Raw genomic sequence first — 12,198 nt, 5'->3', positions numbered from 1 at the left:
TGTCAGATAGTCAGTATATATAATAGTACTCACTCATCGTAACACTCCAAACCAGAAACTCCTGTATTTGACACAATATGAAATTCTTCAGGAATCAAAGTATCCGTTAGTTTCTTCGGCTGAAAAAAAAAGAAATAATGACAAAAAGAAACATTAATAGACAAGAAAAACAGAGTTGCACAAATCCTAATTCCTACAGCAATGGGATACTATTTATTAAGTTAAGAGATTCTAATTACAGAAGTAACAATATTAGGAATATGGGTCATGACAAGTAGCAAAAAACTTTTATCGGAGCATACATTAAAAAAATAACCATGAATTAAAGAGCAACTTTGGTTTTAGTATTAGTTGCACATGTCCCATATATTCAGAAATCTAATGACGCATTAAAATTCAGTAGGAATTTAAAATCCACTTCAGCAACATGCCAAAAATAAGAATTTCACAACTTTAAACTGTGGATTTCTAAAAAAAAAAACAAAAACAAAAACTAGTCTCCTATATTGTATTGTCTAGATTAAAGTGGATAACTGTAGTTTGGAAAATGGCTTAAAATATCTTTGATCTTTTCCCACTAAAAACTCTTTTCTAGAAATAATTAGACAGTGCTACAAAAACTTATAAGCAATGCAGGTTATTATTGTATGACATTGCTTTATCTTTTGGGGAAATGATTTTGTTTTTAAAGTAGAAAGAAGGAGAGGAAATTATTTGTCAAATACTGTATTTACCTTATGAGGCACAATGACACCATCATGTGGCTGTAATGAACAGTCCAAATGTGGGGGGAAAACTGTACACTCCCTAGTCTCTCCTTTAACGTATTTAACATCATACAGGAAAGAAATATCCCTAAAAAATAAGAAAAGTATAATTAAAAATAAAATTCCTGTCTGGCTACTGGATAAGAGTAGGTAAGGTCCACACACATTCTTTTAGCGGTAAAAAGGGGTAGAAACCTGGTCTCCTTACCTCACCCTTTACTAGGAAGGCTGACACATTAGACGCGAGTTTCCCCTCACATCTTTCTCTTCTCCACCTCAAATTTCTCATTCACCTCACAAATTCTTTCCTTTCCTTCAATCTCAGGTTAATATGTGTTCTCTTCCCCAGGGTTATTTCCTCCACTTAGGTCCTTGATTTCATCTTTGCCCACATCCTCAGGGATCTCATTCCACCAATCATAATTTCTGTGTATCTCCTCTTCTCTGGGAATATTCCTTTGTCTATAACTCAGGACTTTCCCCCTCCTAAAAATCTTCCCTTGACCATGCATTTGGTCATGTTATCATGATCTATCTATCAACCAATCGATCAATCTAACTCTCACTTTCTTTTAAGCATCGGATTTCTTGAAATTTCTCTGCAATCTGATTTCTACCCCTCTCTCTCTTCCGAAACCATTCTCAGAAAGCTGATGACAACTTTCCGCTGCTAAGTTTATCTTCCACTATTTTCCTGGGATATTTTCCAGGGTTGATCACCTCTCTTTTTAACAACACTCTCCTTTCCTCTATCTTCTGTGTCACTGGACTCTCCTGGTTCTTTCATCCCAACTACTCCTTCTTGGACTTCTCTGTGACCTCCTGCCTATTAAAAGAAAATGCTCCACAATATTTTGTCCTCATCTCTCTGTTCTTCTTTCCTTACACTTTCTCCCTTGGCAATGCCATCAAATCTCTCCTGATCACATTTGCTACCTCTAGATACAAGTGAATGATCTTCCCACCATTCTAACTTTTCACCCTCCTATATTCACTAATTCTTTCAGCTAGCACCACCACTCTACTATGCAAAATCTCAGCATCCATAACTGATTCCTTCCCATCCTTTGCCCTCAATATCCATCCATCACTCACTTTTAGAGCCACCCTCATATCATTCTAGTGGTTGGTCCTCTTGTCTCTTGCCGATACCAAATCACTAGTCTAAATTGTCATTACTTTTTTGTGGATTCTCAAGTCTCTCTAGCATATTCTAAATTCTACTTCTGCCAGATTCATCTCCCTATAGCACAGTTATAATCATGCCACTTACTGCATATAATTTCCAGATGTCTCTGCCCCTCTCCCCAGTTTTAATGGGTACAGCCTTTAAGGAAAACAGTATAGATGTTTGTCAAAAAAAATAAAAAATAGGGGCCGGCCTGGTGGCGCAGCAGTTAAGTGCGCATGTTCTGCTTCGGAGGCCCAGGGTTCGCTGGTTTGGATCCCGGGTGTGGACATGGCACCACTTGGCACGCCATGCTGTGGTAGGTGTCCCACATATAGAGTAGAGGAAGATGGGCACGGATGTTAGCTCAGGGCCAGGCTTCCTCAGCAAAAAGAGGAGGATTGGCAGCAGTTAGCTCAGGGTTAATCTTCCTCAAAAACAAAAAAAAAAATAGAACGACCGTATGATCCAGCAGCCCCACTTCTGGGTTTAGATCCAAACGAAATGAAGTGTGGATCTTGAGGAGAAACCTGCACTTCCATGTTCACTGCAGCATTCTTCACAACAACCAAGACATGGAAACAACCTAAATGTCTGTCAGCAAAAGAATGGATATAGAAAACGTGGTGTGTATGTACAACAGAATGTTATTCAGCCTTAAAAAAAGAAGGAAATCCTGCCATTTGTGACAATATAGATGAACCTGGAGAACATTATACTAAGTGAAATAAGCCAGAGAGAGGAAGACAAATGGTGCATCATCTCACTTATTTGTAAGGTGAGGGAATGGAGGTGGAGAGGGAAATGAGATGTTGGTCAAACGGTACAAAGTTTCATTATGCAAGATGAATGAGTTCTGGAGATGTAATGTACAGCATGATGATAGTTAACGATACTATATTGTTTACTTGGAATGTGCTTTGAGAATAGATCTTAAATTTAATCCTCTCACCACACATACACACACACAAATGGTAACTATACAGAGGTGATGGATAAGTTATTTAGCTTGATTGCGGTGATCTTTTCACAATGTATACATTTATCAAAACATTTATCAAGTTGTACACCTTAAATATAAACAATTTTTATGTGTCAAAGATATCTCAATAAAGTTATTTACAAAAAAGCTGCTCTCAGGATGATGGAACATCAGTTTTTATCACACCAATAACAGAAAAGTTGGCAAATATGACTTTGTTAGCCAGAACAATGAACGTTTCATACGTATGCATACACACACACACATCTTTCTAAAGGAAATGTTGGTTTGGTAACTGTCATACAAATTTTCTCAAAGAGTAATTTTAGGAGCCTTTTATGTTTCTGTTATTGAACTATTGGGTATTTTATTTATATAATTTATTTTTAGAGGAAATGTTTTACTTATTTGTTGGAATATAATTTTTCTTTTAAAAATAATTAGAGATATGTTTTATTTCTCACAAAACTTTTGTGGCAAATCACCTGCTTCCGCTTTTCTGGAAAATCTATTTTTATTCAAAGAAATAAAACAGAACTTTGATTCTTAGCTATAACATAAAAACTAAACTTCATCAGACTTTAAGAAATTCTTCATCCCTTTCTCCAGGCCCCAGATTATCAAACTGATTTCATACTTCAAATTTTTCTCCAATGTTCACTGGATGAGTTATGAGCATAAATAAGCATGTCTTTTCTCTGAAGTTGTCAGGGAATGAAATATTTCAGAGATATCAATTTTCCAAATAACTGACATATGCTTTTTAAGCAACATTAAGTCTTTTTAAAATGTATTTAAAACTTTGTGGCTGTTAAGAAAACTTATGACTTAAGAAGCTAGAAGTTTCTTGAGGACTCTCTGGGTATAATTATAATGCCTAGGACAGTCCGGAAATACAGCAGGCCCTGGGGTGTGTTGGACGCCCCCTTTGAATTGAAGAAGTTGGAAAGCACTTTCCTAGATACTCCTGCAGCTAGGATTCTGGGTGTGAACTAAGTTCTACCAGTAGATGTACTTTTCCAAGATTTTGGAAGTAGAAGTGAGGCAGAAGCCATTTTCCTGCCATGTTTTAGCTGATTCTGCCTGCAGTATCATGAAAATGTGGTTTTCCTGAAGCGACATTCCAGAGTCCATCCTCCAGCTCCCCAGGTCCAGAGAGGCAGTGCAGCAACAGCAGCAGTAATGACAGCTTCTTGACGTCAGCTTCCTGATCCTTGGATAACAGTTAAGGGGGTATATTTTTATTGCAATATAATTCACATATCATAAAATTCACTTTTTTTTTTTTCATGAGGAAGAGTGGCCCTGAGCTAACATCTGTTGCCAATTTTCCCCTTTTTTACTCGAGAAAGATTGTCACTGAGCTAACATCTGTGCCAATCTTCCTCTATTTTATGTGGGATGCCTCCACAGCATGGCTTGATGAGCGGTGTGTAGGTCTGCACTCGGGATCTGAACCCACGAACCCTGGGCTGCTGAAGTGGAGCATGCAAACTTAACCACTATGCCACCAGGCTGGCCAGTTTTTAAAGAGTCCAATTTATAAATTTCTAGTACATTCATGAAGTTGTACAACCATCACCAGTATCTAATTTCAGAATATTTTCAACATCCCAAAAAGAAACCCCTTACCCGTTAGCAGTAATTCCCTACTCTCCTGTCCTGCTAGCCCCCAACAACTGCTAATCTACTTTTTGTCTCCATGGATTTCTCTATTCTGCACATTTCATATAACCAGAAACATACAAATATGTGCCCTTTTGTGAATGGCTTCTTTCACTTAGCATGTTTTCGAGGTTCATCAATGTTGTAGCATGTATCACTACTTCATTCCTTTTTATGGCTGAATAATATGTCATTGTATACCACACTTTGTTTATCCTTTCATCGATTAATGGACAATTGGGTTGTTTCCACTTTTTAGCCGTATGAATAACGCTGCCATGAATATTCATGTAAAGTTTTTGTGTAGACATATGTTTTCAATTGTCTTGAGTATACACCTAGGAGAATTACTGGGTCATATGGTGACTCTATCTTTAACTTTTTTTTATGTGGGTCACTGCCATAGCATGACTGATGAGTGGTGTAGGTCCTCACCTGGGATCCAAACCCACAAACCCAGGCTGCCAAAGCAGTGTGCCAAAATTAGCCACTAAACCATGGGGCTAGCCCTTATGTTTAACTTTTTAAAGAACTGCCAAACTGCTTTCTACAGAGGCTGCACCATCTTACATTCCCACCAGCGATGCATGACACTTCCAATTCCCCTATATCCTCATTAACATGTGTTATTATCCACTTTTTGATTCTGGTCATCCCAGTGGGTGTGAAATAGTATTTCATTGTGATTTGATTTACATTTCCTTACGGCTAATGATGCTGAGCATCTTTTCATGTGCCTATTGGCCATTTTTATCTTCCTTGGACAAACGTCTATTCAAGGGAACATACTCCTGAACTCTGTGGCAGCCTTGGAGGCAGTAGACTCTATGAGGGGTTAATTCCATTCTGTTCTGGGAGTTATTCCCAAAGGCATTGCTTCACACTCGCTCCTTTAGCCCTTCCAATAATTTGGTAAATACTCAATATCCTGCTTAAGACGTCTAGAGTATTTATTTTCTGCACTCAACTCTGAGAGAGCTATCAAAAAATATTACTCAGAGGCTATTTGTTTGGTCGTTTTGTATTTTACTGCTGTGCTCTGAATATTTAAGGTTGCTAGAAAGTTACCTCTTGTTATGAATTCTATTAATTGTGCATACATGTTATCAATTTTCTACTGGTGCCATAACAAGTGACCAGAAATTTAGCAGCTTAAACAACACAGATTTATTATCTTACAGTTCTGTAGGTCAGAAGTCCAACACAGGGCTCACTGGGCTAAAATCAAGGTGTTGACAGGGCTGCATTCCTTCCTGGATACTCTAGGGGACCATCCACCTCCATGCCCGTTTGGGTTGTAAATAGAACTCAGTTCCTCGCGGTCCTTGGATTGAGATCCCTGTTTCCTTGCTGGTTGCCAGCCGAGGGCCATTCCCAGCTTCTAGTGGCCAAGGCAGTTCTTAGCTTGTGTCCTCCCTTCCTGCATCTTCCAAGCCAGCAACAGCAGGGTGAATCCCTCTCATGTTTCGGATCTGTGCTGCTCCGTCTTTTGTCTCATCTTTCTGACCCATTCAACTTCCTACCTGTTCCACTTTTAACACTCGGGCGATTCGGTTGGGCCCTTCCTGATGATCCAGGACACTCTCCATCTCAAGGTCCTTACCTTAATCACATCTGCAAAGCCCCTTTTGCCACATAAGATATGTATTCACAGGTTCCGAGGATTAGAGTGAAGACACTCTGGGGGTAGGCCATTATCCTGTCTGCCACAACACACAACTTCACATTTTAAAAATTCCAAGTCAGAAGTCATTTGACATTAAAACATTAATATCAGTTTATTGCCACATTCAGATATAGCTAATTATTTTTTCAGAGTACTTCAAACATCTCATAACTACTGATAATTACTCTTAATAATTATAGCCACGATCTGAAGATGTAAAATACAGTACAGATACTTGATGACACTAAAGCTCCAGGACACAAAAGTCAACAGGCCAAGTTTCTGCCAGTTTTCTAGCACTGGGACATAGCTGAGCAATACCACCTTATATTTACATAGTACTATATAGTTTTCCCAGTGCTCTTGTATCCATTATCTCATTTGTGCTTTACAACATCCCTGAAGGTACACGAAATGGAGCAAGTCTATCATCGCCTTTTTACGAGTGAGAAAATGGAACTCGGAAAGACTAAATCATTTCCCTGAGGATTAATAAGTTTAAACATTTCTTTCAGACGAAGTGATACTTCAGTAAGGGACATGCAGGGAGTAAACTGATAAATGGACCTGACATAGAAAATTGCAGGTCACAATCTTCACAGGAAAAATTCTGACATTTAGAATATTTTTAGGAATGATATAAAAACCACATATAGTATTTGCTGATTTGATCTGAAACCGTGTAAAAGCTAAGGGTTCACTTTGAAGAAAATCAGGGATTGAGCACTTGTTTTTTCAAGGTTGCACATCATGAAGCTACATTACCCAGCTCATTTCAGATGTACAAATAAAAGAAGCACTGACGGCATTCTGCCTGTCTGATCTTGTCCCTTTTTGGGGTACAACGAAGCGGAGAGTAAGGGGACAAGCATGCAAAAAAGTAAACTTAAACCAAAAGTAGGTACCGCCAGCCCTATTGCCATCCTGCTGATAATAATCATACACAAAAAGCTGGTCTTGTGCCCTGTTCAGATTGTATTCTGCTTCATCAAATATACTCAAGCTTTAAAATCTGTGATTCTATGATTTTTCCAACCCTGCCCCTCCCAAAGAAATCATACAAAATGAGAAAATGACTCCATTCATCTGCATCTACCCCATTATCTTCCCTTTTTACCTTCCAGCTCCAGTAAGGGAAACGGGATGGTCAATCAGGTATTTGAACTTATTCCTTCGAACAGGGTGATGCCAGACCGGGTCAACAGGGCGCAGAAGAGTACCCTGGGGAAAAGCAAAAACACAAATACACAGCAGAGGGCGCTCTAGACAAATGAAAGCTATTCTTAATTGTTTCGAGTTTTATATTGAGTATTTGTATATTCTATGGAAAAAAGAGCAGAATTTTTATTCAATACTGTGGAGAAAGACTGAAACTAGACCAATTCAACAGTGAGAGAAATATATCAAGACTAAGAGTAGTAATGATCATTTAGGTAAATCCCATAAAAACAGGTTAATGGAAATATGTGAGCATTTTAGTTTTCAATTTTAGTTTTAGTTTCAATCTAGGAAATTAATTTTAAAACATTTTTAAGACAATCTAGAATATATAAGATATGTTTAATAAATACTTAATGAACTGGATACTGAAAAGATAAATGTTCCCAAGTACTTTTTATATGTATATACACACCTTTGCAGTTTTAATTTTCTTAGGGGGCAATAAGTTTTCAGGACAAGGACCGGCATTGGCTGCATAGGTCAGAGAAAGAAGAACTTCCTCAGGGATGAACTCGTTCTGAAGGGAAGTAGGAAGGGGTTTTGAACGATCCACCATATTTCTTTTCTCCCTTAGTTCAGGAAGTCCTAAGAAAGTAATGAGAAAGAAACGCTGACTAGTTTTCTGCAGAGTTAATTGGAGATTCACAGGCTGCTTGATCAATCCCATCAAAATGTTTCTAACCAGGAAACACTGCTTCCGGTTGCCAAGAATAGTAACAACTTTAAAAACACTGAATATCATCTAGTCAAGAAAAAGAAACTCATATTGCCTGCCCTGTTCACACATCAGACACGGGTTCAAAAACTCAGATACAAAGATGAACCTCTGTTATTCTAAATTCAAAGTTGAAAATTAAAACTCACTTCACTTACTCAATTAACTAGGATAGCCTTAAGATGAATGTCTAATTTCCCTTTGATATGAAAAACACAAAAGAAATCTCCTCTCCTCAAAACTGTCAAATTATTGAGTAATTTTTTCTGTATAAGTTCAAAGGTGAGAACAATTGCATTAAATCGGGGCATTCATAGAGCGGAAGGGATCTGAGTTGGGTTAAAATGTAAAAGTAGAGTTGGGATTGTTGGAAGTGAAGAGAGAAGAACCTGAGCAAATTGGTAGAGTAAGAACACTAGAAAGAGCCTTCTACTCAGCTCGACCAGGGCGATGGGGTTATAAACGTAGGCGGGAGGGCTATACAGGAAAAGGTCATCTCTGAAGTCAGTCAAGGAGAGTCGGGCTCTTAAAGAACTCTCCACTAATCTATGCCCCTCCCACCGTGTGGCTTATGTTAATTTCTATAATGAGGTCTCATGCTTTGATCACCATCAAGACCTCCCAAGTTCACATAACCAAATCTCTCTCTCTTGAGAGTTTGGGATAGATTTAGAATATCAGAGGACGGGGGCGCGGGGATGGGGAGCGGAAGCACAAAATGGTTCGGTGGGGGCTTTAGCACAATCTCCCGTAAAACCAAGATGAGATGAGCGGGAGGAAGCGTTAGCAGGGGTAGGAATGGGTCTAACTGATTCTTATTCTAGGACAGATCTGCACTTATCTGTATATGAATAAAAATCATAAACAAGGAATTATCTTCATTTAGAATAATTATTAAAACCTGATACAAACTAGTTCCTTAAAGTCAGAGACCAGGTATCCAAAAAAGTAGTTTCATATAAGTGGTATTGGTATTTAAAGTAGAGCGAATTTAAAACAATATAACTCATCAGCATTTGAAAAAAAATTAGAAATACAGCCCTTGGGTGGAGTAGCGACACAGGACTCTGACTCAAAATACTATGAAAGGAACAGCTTTTGATTTTACTGAAACAAGTGTATTGGGAAACGAAGCTAACGTATCCTGAAATCTCAGATCAAGGAAAACGGTGAACGGACTGTGATTTCCGCCTGTGGCCATGACTATTTGCGGGAATCCTTGAAGAACTTTACCTGTCTCTTCCTTGGGTGCAGAGACTTTTAACTTTTTGCCCTCAGGCGTCGAGGCGGAGTTCGGCAATTTGGAGGGCGTTTTCGGGAGAGACATAATAAACAATGTCTCCTAGCACTCCCGTTAGTAATTTGAAATCTCTCTCCATAAAGCTAACCTAGAAACAAGTCAGCGGGGTGCCGGGACTTGGCAGGGCTGCCACATTGTCCTGCAGACAGAAAAATGAGACTTGTTAAATGCTTATGTTAAGATCGGAGTTGACAATTCATCTAGCGTGGGTTTTCCTTCCTTGGGGAGACCTCTGTCTTCTCGCAGGTCATCGGAGGCGCCCAAGAAGCCTGTGGTCAGGGCCGGGGCCCAGGCCGGGAAGGACACCCTCGGCCCAGCCCGCAACCGCCGGCACCAGCCGCCGGCGCCCTCGCTCCAGGCCGGTCGTCTCGGCTCCCGGCCTGGCCCACAGGCAGCGCCCTCGCGCCCGCCAGCTCCGCGGACTCGGGGCCGGGCACAGTTCCCGCCGTTTCGGCCTCACAAGCGATGGGAATCGGACACTCGCAACCCATACCCGTAAATTGTGTTTCCCGCCAGGTACCTTGTGGCCTCGCCTTTTCCTGGAACGCCTGCGTGTCGTCATGGAAACCCAGGACCCCGAGCCTTCGCAATCCGCGACCGGGGCTGCCTTCGGAGGTGCCGGCGAAGGAAGGAGACCGTAAGAAACAATCCCAACGGCACAGGTGCAGTCGCAACAGAGAATAAAAATGAGTAACGAGGCCCCTCTCACGGAGTCGGAAAGTGTCTTGATCCCTGGACTCCCGCCCGCAGGCCGAGCCCTATGCGCAGGCGCTAGTGGTGGCCGGGGTCTCTCTCCCCGTCCCCCATCAGTTGAGGCTTTATTTTGGATGCTGCCCCGTCTTTGACATTTTGATGGTCTTCCTTGGACCCAAGCACCGCCCCCGGAGCATGCGGAAGGCCTTCCTGGGTCGAGACTCTTTTTTTTGGCACTTTAGACGGAGCCAACCCAAGCAAAACCATTTGGTCTTCTTGCTTAAATACCTGTTCTCAGGATAGAATGTGATAAACGCATTAGCACCGAGGAGGTGAGACCCCGCTCCTCACCGCCACCAGGGATCGTTTTGTATTAAGATGGAGCCTTAATGCCAAATAATGCTGGTGGAATCCCAGCGTCTAGATGCGTCTAGTATAGAAAATAAATTTCAGGAAGGAAGAAACCTTATCTTGTTCAGTGGTCATACTCCCAAGCACAGTGCCTGGCACAATTTCAATACATGATTTTGAAAATCAGCTGGACAGTTCTATTGCTTCTGTGTTGATAGACTTTAACTCTCTGGTTTCTGGTTTCCTAGGTAATGTTACTGCACAAGAATGGGGTTCTCCTACCCAATGAGCATAAAAAAAGCCAATTACTACAGCATCAGCTTTTGGGAAAAGAAATCAGCATTATTGCTGGATGGATCTGCAAGGAGACAGGAGGCATCGGCTCTCAGATCCAGGGCTTGAGGCAGAATTTATGGGCTGAAGGGCAGGGCCGTCTGAAGTGTGGAGATAAATGATTAGTGTTAAGGAAAAGTGAGTAATTTAAGATCTGCAAGTGTATCAAGCTTCATGGCTCTTCATAACACCCATGTTCACAAAATGGTGGTGTTAGTGTGATCTAAGGGTGGAGTTTTCAGTCCTTTGTGGTCAAAAAGTTCGTTTATTGGGCATTTGTGCAAGCCCAGTTGATGGGTTCGTGGTCTTAACTGGCCTGAACAGGACAAGGAGTCTCAGTTGCTGAAAGAACCACTCTTAATTACTGTTGATAAGATGGTGTCAGTTGTACTGGTCCTAGAGGGCTCATCATTACAATAATACCAATGAGGTATATGAGCAAAGTGTTGAAAAGAGAAATACAATCTCTATGGCCTCTTTTAACTCTCCTAGTCAAACACCTTGGATGTCTGAGCATGTTAGCCTTTAGCCTTATCTCCCATCACCCTAATTTTTCTCTGGATTTTCCCAAGAATTAAAATACACGCATATAGCCCTCATACAGCACACACAGTTCTCCTTAAGGACTGGCAACCATCAAAACAGGTAATGGGCAGAAGCAATGCACAAGTAGGTGGCAGGCAGTTTTTCCCCAGCTTGTTTGCCTTCTTCCTCCCTCCTGACTGGTGTGACTCCACATTATAGTGTGGAACCATAACCAGGATACTGAACCTAAGAGGTCCCAAACTCCAGCATCCATGGTTTATCAAACATTTAGATACTGGAAGAACAAAGTAACTCATCTTTCATATTCTTAACCTAGTTTAAAAGAAAAATCTAAGTAGGGCATAGATAAAAGAGATGGAGATACGTGAACAGATTCGATACACACAAAGTAAATCTAGAGGATTTAGGAAGTGATTGGATATGTGGTGAGAAGAAAAACACATCAAAGTTTACTTTTCATTCTCTATCCTGTGCAACGGTGTGGTGATTATACACACCATTTGCTGAGCAAAGGTCCGGGTTAAAGTTGTGGAAGTATATGAAACAGTAAGCACAAGAATGGATGAGAACATAAGAACATTACAAGAAGACCACAGCTATTTAAGACAATTGCTACTCCTCGGAAACTCCTCTCATAATTTTGAATTATACCAAGGGAACCCTAAAATGGAGTAAGGTAAAATATTATTGTGGTCTTTGATGGAAAATACTACAGCAAAATGTAAAATGAGCAGGTAAGAATTTTCCTAAATAGAAAATGTCAAGACACACAAAAAGTGACAGTCGTAAAC

General features: G+C 40.4%; 1 protein-coding gene across 10 annotated transcripts in view; it reads right to left on the bottom strand.

The window, feature by feature from the left end:
- AXDND1 (axonemal dynein light chain domain containing 1) overlaps positions 1-10,371 on the bottom strand; it is an 81,041-nt gene extending 70,670 nt beyond the window's left edge. For 6 of the 10 annotated variants that reach the window (XM_001488358.5, XM_023640633.2, XM_023640632.2 and 3 more), the window contains exons 1-6: positions 10,005-10,371; positions 9,418-9,623; positions 7,882-8,054; positions 7,366-7,469; positions 735-855; positions 34-119 (exon numbers count right to left, since the gene is read on the bottom strand). In XM_001488358.5, the coding sequence (XP_001488408.1) occupies positions 34-119; positions 735-855; positions 7,366-7,469; positions 7,882-8,054; positions 9,418-9,511 (578 nt within the window). In that variant the 5' untranslated portion in view covers positions 9,512-9,623; positions 10,005-10,371. Of the gene's footprint in view, positions 1-33; positions 120-734; positions 856-7,365; positions 7,470-7,881; positions 8,055-9,417; positions 9,624-9,977 lie in introns of all 10 variants that reach the window. The other 4 variants (XM_023640629.2, XM_070267800.1, XM_070267799.1 and 1 more) reach the window with 2 other exon arrangements.
- Between the last annotated feature and the right edge of the window lie 1,827 nt (positions 10,372-12,198).

The sequence above is a fragment of the Equus caballus genome, chromosome 5 (assembly GCF_041296265.1).
Source record: "Equus caballus isolate H_3958 breed thoroughbred chromosome 5, TB-T2T, whole genome shotgun sequence".
Lineage (NCBI taxonomy): Eukaryota > Metazoa > Chordata > Mammalia > Perissodactyla > Equidae > Equus > Equus caballus.
Note: the sequence above shows the minus strand (reverse complement) of the source record. Positions and strands in the feature narration are given on the sequence as shown.